This window comes from Haliaeetus leucocephalus, unplaced genomic scaffold, assembly GCF_000737465.1.
Source record: "Haliaeetus leucocephalus isolate CR32 unplaced genomic scaffold, Haliaeetus_leucocephalus-4.0 Scaffold214, whole genome shotgun sequence".
In the NCBI taxonomy this organism is placed as follows: Eukaryota; Metazoa; Chordata; class Aves; order Accipitriformes; family Accipitridae; genus Haliaeetus; species Haliaeetus leucocephalus.
The window spans coordinates 884,137-892,026 of NW_010972650.1; the positions used below are offsets into that span (position 1 = coordinate 884,137).

Genomic DNA, 7,890 nt, shown 5'->3' on the forward strand with positions numbered 1-7,890 from the left:
GTCTGTGCCCCCCAGCCCTTCTCACCAGTGAGCCCGCAGTGAGCCCGGCTGGAGGGTGGGGACAGGACCCGTCCCGAGGCCGGAGCGGCTGCAGGCAGCCCACCTGGAGCACGACCTCTCTGCGGGAGCATCACCCTGGGGGGGTACGAGGGCAGCCGGGGCTCACCCGAGGGGCTTCTCCCCGGAGGTACACAGGGCACGGAGCGGGCACCCGCTTGCTGGACGGACAGACCGTCACCCAGATGGATTGCCGCGCCATCGCCCTGCTCCTTGGCTGCAGCAGTGCCACGCTTGCCATCCGTGGTGGCCCGGAGGGACCGTGCACAGGGGTGGCTCGTATGGTCACGTGCCATTAAAAGATGCATTTAAAACCCGGTGGCTGGGCCCCACTCATGCCCCACAGCCCAAAGGAGATGCCCGACACGGATGCACTTTGAGCTGAGCTGTTTATTGGGGTAAATTGGGGGGGAGTACAGAGACACCCCCCCCTTAGGTGGGAATGGAGGGGTGGGGAGGACCCCTCCAGCCCCCAGGCTGAGCAGGGGGGCAGAGCCAGGGTATGTACAAGCAGGGGCTGGTACCTGCGGGGGGAGGGAGCGATACCCAGGGGGTCGCAGGGCCCCAGGGGTGGGCAGGGGTGCCCGGTGCAGAGGGATCTCCAGGGTGCCGTCACTTTTGCAGCCGTTTGATACGGGCATCTATGTCGGCAAAGCTGTCCTCTACGACCGCCAGGTTTTCTTTCATTGTCTTCTGGACCTGGGGGGGTGTGAGCGGGGAAGGGGGTGAGCAGGGGGGGCGGGATGGGGACCCCACTCCACCCCAGCGGGTGTTGGTGGGACCCACCTCTGCCAGCAGCACAGTGTTGTCCTTGAGAGCACCAGCTATCTCCTGCTGCGTGCTGTCCAAGTGCATAAGGACCTGCCCGAACTGCGTGGCTGGGAGGGAGGAGAAAGCTCAGTGCTGGTGGGGGGGAGCAGCATGACCCCCCCTCCCCGAGATGCTCCCAGTGGCACCATGCCACTGTCCCCAACATCCCCTCAGCCCCTCACCTTGCTCGTGCAGGTCCCTGACGGTCACCAGCCTCTGCACAACATCGGGCAAGGTGCTGGCCACGCCATCCCAGCGCTGCATCGTCTCATAGATCTGGTGGATCTGGGGGATGGGCCAGGGCAAGAAGGGGGGGTGAGCACAGTCTGGAGGGGGGGCTCCATATGTCCCCCACCATGCCAGGCTTGCCTTTGTGGGGGGCCTCCCCTCCAGCTCTTACCTTGCTCCGCATGTCGGCATCTTGCACAGTTGCCTTGTGCTTGGCTATTTCATTGACTTTCCCCAGGACACTCTGGGGAGGGGGCAGCAGAGGTGAGACCCCAAATCCAGCACTGCCCAACCCCAATTTCATGGCCTTGGCCACTGCCATCCCATGGCTCTCCCTTGGCTTCCTGACACCCACCGTGCAGTTCCCTCCTTCCGACCCCCCCTCACCTGCAGCCGGGCTTCCACTTGGTCCAGCATGGCCACATCCAGGATGTTCACCTTGGCCTGCAGGACCTGCACTGTCTCCTGGGGACAGACAGCAGGGTGAGGGGGGACACAGCAGCACCCAGGGGCTGCCCCCCCACCAAGTGCTATGAGCACGGGGTGGGGGAAAGGGACCCTGCATGCCCCCAGCCCCTGCCTGACTCACCACGAGGCTGGTGCCCTTCGGCCCCACCAACAGCGGGTTCTGTGGGGAAGGAAATTGCATTAGTGGGGCAGGATGGGGGGGCAGGAGAGTGGCAGGGCAGGCACCCGTGGGCCCTCACCTGGCTGTCGGGCTCGCACTGCACTGTCGCCTCCAGCTGCGCCAGCCGCTTCTCCAGCTCTGTGATCTGGGGGGAGGTGAGGGGGTGAGACGGCAGGACACCCCATTTTGCAGTCAGGTGCAGCGTCTGTCCCCCCCCTCCAAGCTCACCTTGGCGGTCTGGGCAAAGTGGTCCTGCTCCGGCTGGCAGAACAGCTCAATGGCGACGGAGTCTCCGGTGAGTGCCGGGGCTTTGGCGGGGGTCTTCCCTGGTGCGGCCTTGCTGCACTTCGCCGCCTCCAGCTGCTGCAGCAGGCGCCTGGGCAGGGGGCAAAGGTGGGCACGGGGCCCCAGCACCACCCCATGGGGATGCTGCCATCCTTCCCCCGCTCCCCGAGCTGCGACCCCAGGGGTCCTGGGACCCCACTCACTTGGCCAGGGCACTTTCGGGATCCGCGAAGTCTATGGCTGCTGCAGGACCCAGCAGTTTCTCCAGGTGGCTGGAGACCAGCTGCTGCTTCAGGCCCTCAATCTGCCTGGTGAAGGCCACGGGCGTCAGCTCCTCCTCCACTGCCGCCTCCTTCACCGTGCTCTGTCGGGAGGAAGAAAGGTGGCTGTGTCACCCCCCACCCTGGGACAGCCTCCCCACCGGTCCCCAGGGGAGGGGTGATGCTCACCTGGATCTGCTCCACCTCCCTAACCAGCTCCTGCACCTCGTGCTGCAGCCGCTGGTACCGCTGCTGGGGCGTCTCTTTGGCACCAAGACCCTCACCAAGCTGCAGAGAGAGGAACGGGGAGGGTCAGGCGGGGGCTCAGGGCCTGCCCGCATACCAGGCACCTAGGGCAGGGGGTGATGGGTAGGATGCTGGTACCCAACTCCCCTCAGTGCCCACCCGTCTTCAAAAAGACCTGCTGGAGGGACGACACAGCAGGACACGAGCAGCTCAGGAGGCTCCTAAGGGCACCGATGACAATGTCCTCCTCCTTCAAGTGACAGAGGAGCCAACAACAAGAGGGGGTCTGCTGGAGCTCATCTTCACCAGTGAGGAGGGGCTCATTGGGAATATGGAGGTCAAAGGCAGCCTGGGCTGCAGCAACGACGAGATGGTGGAGTTCGGGATGCTGAGGGTGGGGAGGAGGGTGGGGGGGTCACAGCCCTGGGCTTCAGGAGAGCAGACTCTGGCCTCTTCAAAGGTCTGCTTGGAAGAGTCCCCTGGGATCAGGCAATAGAGGGAAGAGGGGCCCTAGAAAGCTGGTTGATATTCAGGGATCACCTCCTCCAAGCTCCAGAGCGCTCCATCCCAATGGGTGGGCTGTTGGGCAAAAAAGCCAGGAGGCTGTCTGGGTGGACAAGGCCTCCCGGCCAAACCTGGACACAGAAAGGAAGGAGGCAGAAGATGGAGCAGGCACAGGGAACCTGGGAAGAGGAGAGGGACGTTGCCCAAGAAGCCAGGGAGGAGGTTAGGAAAGCTAAAGCCCAGCTGGAACTCAACCTGCCTGGGGATGTCCAAGGCAACAAGAAAGGCTTCTGTGAGCACCCAGGTACCTGAAGGATGGCAAAGGAAAATGGGGGGCTGCTGCTGAACGAGGTGGGGAACCTGGGGACATCCCACATGGGACAGGCTGAGGCACTGAAGGCCACCTTCACCTCTGTCTCAACCGGCCCGACCGGCCATCAGGAATCCCTGGTGACAGCGTCCAGGGGAAGGCTGGCACAAGGCAGATGTACGCTTGGTGGAAGAGGATCAGCTCAGGGAACGCTTAAGGAAATGGGACAGACAGAAGTGCATGGGCACAGGTGGGATGCACCAGCGAGGGCTGAGGGATCTGTCTGATGACATTGCAAGGCCACTCTCGATAATCTTTGATGGGTCACGGTGACTAGGAGAAGTGCCAGAGGATGGGAGGAATGCCAATGTCACCTCCACCTTCAAGGAGGGCAAGAAGGACCCAGGGAACCATAGGCTGGTCAGCCACACCTTCTTCCCTGGGAAGGCAATGAACAGCTACTCCTGGAAACCCTTTCCAGGCACATGAACAACAGAAAAAACATGAAAAGCAAGCAGCATGGCTTCACCAACGGGAAGTCATGCTCCACCAACTTGATCAACTTCTCCAATGAAGTGACCAGCCTGGTAGACAAGGAAAGAGCAGTGGGTATTGTCTACCGGGACCTCAGGAAAGCCTTCGACACCCATCTCCCATAAGATCCTCCAAGAGAAGGTGTTGCAGTCTGGGCTGGATGAGCAGGCAGTGAGGTGGATTGAAACTGCCCCAACGGCAAAGCCCATCGGGTGATGATCGTCAGCCCAAAGTCTAGTTGGAGGCCAGTACAACCAGTGTGCCCCAGGAGTCAATGCTGGGTCTGATCCTCTTTAACATCTTCATTAATGATTGCGATGATGGGGCAGGGTGAACCCTCACTAGGTTTGCAGATGACGCCACACTGGGAGGAGTGGCTGAGATGCCAGAGGGTCGCGCTGCCGTTCAGAGGGACCTGGGACAGGCTGGAGAGATGGGCCAACAGGAACCTCATGGAGCTCAACAAGGAGAAGTCCTGCTGCTGGGGAAGAACAGCCCCCGGCATCAGTCTATGCTGGGGGCCACCCAGCTGGAAAGCAGCTCTCTGGAAAAGGCTCCAGGGGTCCCAGTGGACACCAAGCTAAACATGATCCAGCAAGGAAGGCTAACGCTGTCCTGGGCAGTGTTAGGAGTGTTGTGGTCAAGGGAGGTGAGCCTTCCCCTCTCCTCAGCACTGCTGAGGCCACACCTGGACTGCTGTGTCCAGTGCTGGGCTCCCCAGTACAGAAGAGAGAGAGATGGACATACTGGAGAGAGTCCAACAAAGGGCCACAAAGATGCTGACAGGGCTGGAGCATCTCTCCTATGAGGAAAGGCTGAGAGAGCTGGGACTGTTCAGCCTGGACAAGAGAAGGCTCTGGGGGATCTTATCAATACCTGAATGGAGGGTGCCAAGAGGACAGAGCCCAGCTCATCTCACAAGTTACCTAGAGAGACGGTGGAGTCTCCATCCTTGATATTCAGAAGCCACCTGGACATGGTCCTGGGCAAGGGGGTCTAAGTGGCCCTTCCTGAGCATGGGGGTTGGACCAGATGGTCCAGAGGTCCCTTCCCACCACCACCCTTCTGTGATTCTGGGTCATTTGTGGCCCTGGGCAGGAATGTCACTGTGGGGCGACTGGGGTGGTTCACATCCTCATGCGCTCTGGACTCACAATTTCATACTCCCCAGACTCGTAGCCCGTTGTCCTGGGCTTGCCGATGCGATCGGAGAAATCTGGAAGAGGAAGAGCAGGGTGTCACCCCAAAATACCCAGGGTGGCTGTGCCCTCCCTGGGGTCAGCTCAGGGTCCCCACAGCCCACCCTTCCCTGAATCCCCCGGCTCACCCACTCCCTTGGTGCCCAGACGCTTGTCCCGGAACTTCTCATACGCAGCGTTGGGGTTGATGATGAGGTGCTCCACGCTGGTGCTGGTGAGCTCCTCCTGCACACAACGCTCGGCGTCAGGGACGAGGCAGCCGCGAGGGTTTGTTGGCAGAGCTGCCGCCTCCCTGCAGCACTGGCGGCCGTCTGGGGCCGGCGCTGGGGAAAGGATGGACAGTAATGGGGGGGAACGAAGGCAGCCCCGTCCTCCCCAGGACAGGGGCACAGCCCCCAGGGACTGACAGGCAGGGACTGAACCCAGCAAAGGGTCTGCCGGGGCAGCGAGAGCTGTCCAGGATGTGGCACGTCCCCAGGGCCTGAAGCGCTTTTGGGGAGCCCTGACGCACTGTGGATGGACAAGAAGGGGTGAGAGCAGCGGGAGCAACGCTAGCAGTGTTAGAAGGGGTCATCCGGCTGGGGGGAGGCAGCGGCGAGTGCCCGCGAGCAGAGCGCAGGGTTACGGCGGCCGACGGACGGGCTCTTACCAGCTCCTTGCGTTTCCCAGAGGTGAGAAAGCCAGAGCAAGGTTAGGAGGAGAGGGGCGAGAGAGAGACAAAAATCGCGTTAGAAGGTTTGTCCCACGCATGGCCCGCCATCTCCCATGTCCCTGCGCCAAGGCTGCTGCCAGGCTGGCCCCCGTGCAAGGGCTTGGGAGCCACGTGGGACGCGGGGGCCACCGGCGCAGAGGCGAGGGCAGGGGTGGGGGCAGTGGCTGCAAGAGCAGTGGCAGCGGTGGGCTCTGGACCCCTTGGCCAGGCACGCCGGGGCAGCCGGGGCTGGGGACAGCCGGGGACGCGCTGGTCGTGGCCACCATGAGGGGTGCTCAAGGTGCCCAGAGAAAGCGTGGGAGCAGAGAGTGGCCAGAGTCCGGGAGTGATGCAGCTGAGCCCCCGCTCTGATAACCTCCCTCTGGCTCTTCTTTTCCCCCGGGGGGGGTGGGGGGAGATGTGGGCAGAGCCTGGGGCAGGATGGGCCCCCATGGAGCAGCCCAATGCCTGGTGGGTCCCCAGGGGTAGAAGGGAGGCATTGGTTGGGGTCTGGGGGGGGGCAAAACACCAATGCCAGTCCCTGGAGGGGCATGAGCTGTCCCTTGCTTAGCAGCCAGACCCGTGCTGTGCTGGCAGCAGGGATGGGGGCTCAGCGCAGCCCCACTCGCCTGCCCGTGTCCTGCCTGGCCCTGCAGGACCCGTCGTGGGGGGGTCAGGGGGTCACTGGGGGTCCCGAAGGACGAGGAGGGCAGCACGTGCAGTCAGGCAGGGCAGATGCAAAGAAGGCAAGGGAGAGCAGGGGGGTGGTGGGAGCACCACGTCACACCCTGGGACCCACAGCCACTGCCGGCTGCCTCCCCTCTGCCCCACGGCGGGGTGACCCACAGCTGGGATCAGGCAACGCGGCAACAGGCAGCGGTTATGGGACCCCGTGCACATCTACCGCATGCAAAAATCAACCCCAAACGGCATGCCAAACCAGAAGCAGCGAACGGGCTTACTTGTGCAAACTAGTGTCCAGGCAAGGTGGGGAGCAGGGAGGGGAAGAGCGGTGGGAAAACTCAGGTCAGTTCAGCACGCGAGAGCCAAGAAACACAACGAAGCTGCGCGAGGGGCTCCCAGGAGAGGAGACGACAGCAATTAAAACCCTGTCAGCCCTTCGCCTCCTGCCTGCAGTGAGGCCGCATGGGAGGGAAAACACTGGGGGGACTCACTGGTGCGGCACCGCTTTATTCTCGGGCACCATTTCAGCGTGACCAAGGCCTGATGGGGGCAACTTGGGGTGGAAACAACCCGTTTCAGTCCGTCTTGCTGCCCTGGGTCTCGCAAGGGATCTCTTTATCCCCCTCAGAATTGGGGGGTGGGTGCCCGGTGTGCCCCCGCCCTGGGTGCAGCGCATGGTGCCACGCCAGCCCATGCGTGGTGGGGCCATGCTGACCCCGCGTCCCCCACAAAATGCTGGCTGCACCGTGGGGAAAAGCCGGATCTCGCCTCTGAGGCCCGGTTGCCCCCTCCCCAGCTCGGCCCAACTGGGAGCACGTGCTGGTGAAGTGAGGGCTGGGGGCGGACGGACTGGACTGGGCAGCCATTTGGGCTGTGATCCATGAGCAGCTGTCAGCTTTCAGCCTCACCGGCAGAGCTGGGGGGTCACTGTGCAGCCCCAGATGCAACCCTCGTGCCGTGCCGGCCTCGAGGAGGGGGGCCCTCGGTGTCACCCCACGCCAAAGCCACCGTGTGGCAGCCCAGATGGGGGTGGCACGTTGCTGGGGGGAGGACACATGGACGTATGTGGCACTGCAAGGACACGTGCAGGGACAGGAGCTGTTTCCCTGCTGCAGTGCCGGTCCTGATGGCTGCGGGATGGGGGGGCACGGGCACACTCGCTCGCTCGCCCCCACCCCACGGCATGGGGCCCTGGTGAGGCCTTACCGCCTCGAAGTCGGCCTGGTCATCCTCGGACACATCGCTGGTCTCATAGACATCAGGTTCATTCCTGGCCTGGGGCACAAACGGGCTCCGGTGAAACCCCAGCTCTCCTCAGCTATTTATTATCCATTTATGATCAAATACCCCCAAACAGCTTCTGACATTGCCTCAGCCCACAGACACCCATGGCAGCTGCCCCCCCCCCCCCCAGACTCCACATCCCTTCTGGACACCCCTCATGTCCCCAAACC

At 62.8% G+C, this 7,890-nt stretch overlaps 1 protein-coding gene across 1 annotated transcript in view; it reads right to left on the reverse strand.

Moving 5' to 3' along the window:
- Positions 1-448: 448 nt before the first annotated feature.
- LOC104831184 (dynactin subunit 2-like) overlaps positions 449-7,890 on the reverse strand; it is a 13,118-nt gene continuing 5,676 nt past the window's right edge. Inside the window, exons 2-14 of the mRNA XM_010566582.1 lie at positions 7,643-7,711; positions 5,190-5,286; positions 5,017-5,078; positions 2,458-2,556; positions 2,212-2,372; positions 1,952-2,099; positions 1,803-1,868; positions 1,685-1,723; positions 1,483-1,560; positions 1,268-1,339; positions 1,050-1,152; positions 844-935; positions 449-756 (exon numbers count right to left, since the gene is read on the reverse strand). Coding sequence (XP_010564884.1) covers positions 670-756; positions 844-935; positions 1,050-1,152; positions 1,268-1,339; positions 1,483-1,560; positions 1,685-1,723; positions 1,803-1,868; positions 1,952-2,099; positions 2,212-2,372; positions 2,458-2,556; positions 5,017-5,078; positions 5,190-5,286; positions 7,643-7,711 — 1,173 coding nt within the window. The 3' untranslated portion in view covers positions 449-669. The remainder of the gene's footprint in view (positions 757-843; positions 936-1,049; positions 1,153-1,267; positions 1,340-1,482; positions 1,561-1,684; positions 1,724-1,802; positions 1,869-1,951; positions 2,100-2,211; positions 2,373-2,457; positions 2,557-5,016; positions 5,079-5,189; positions 5,287-7,642; positions 7,712-7,890) is intronic.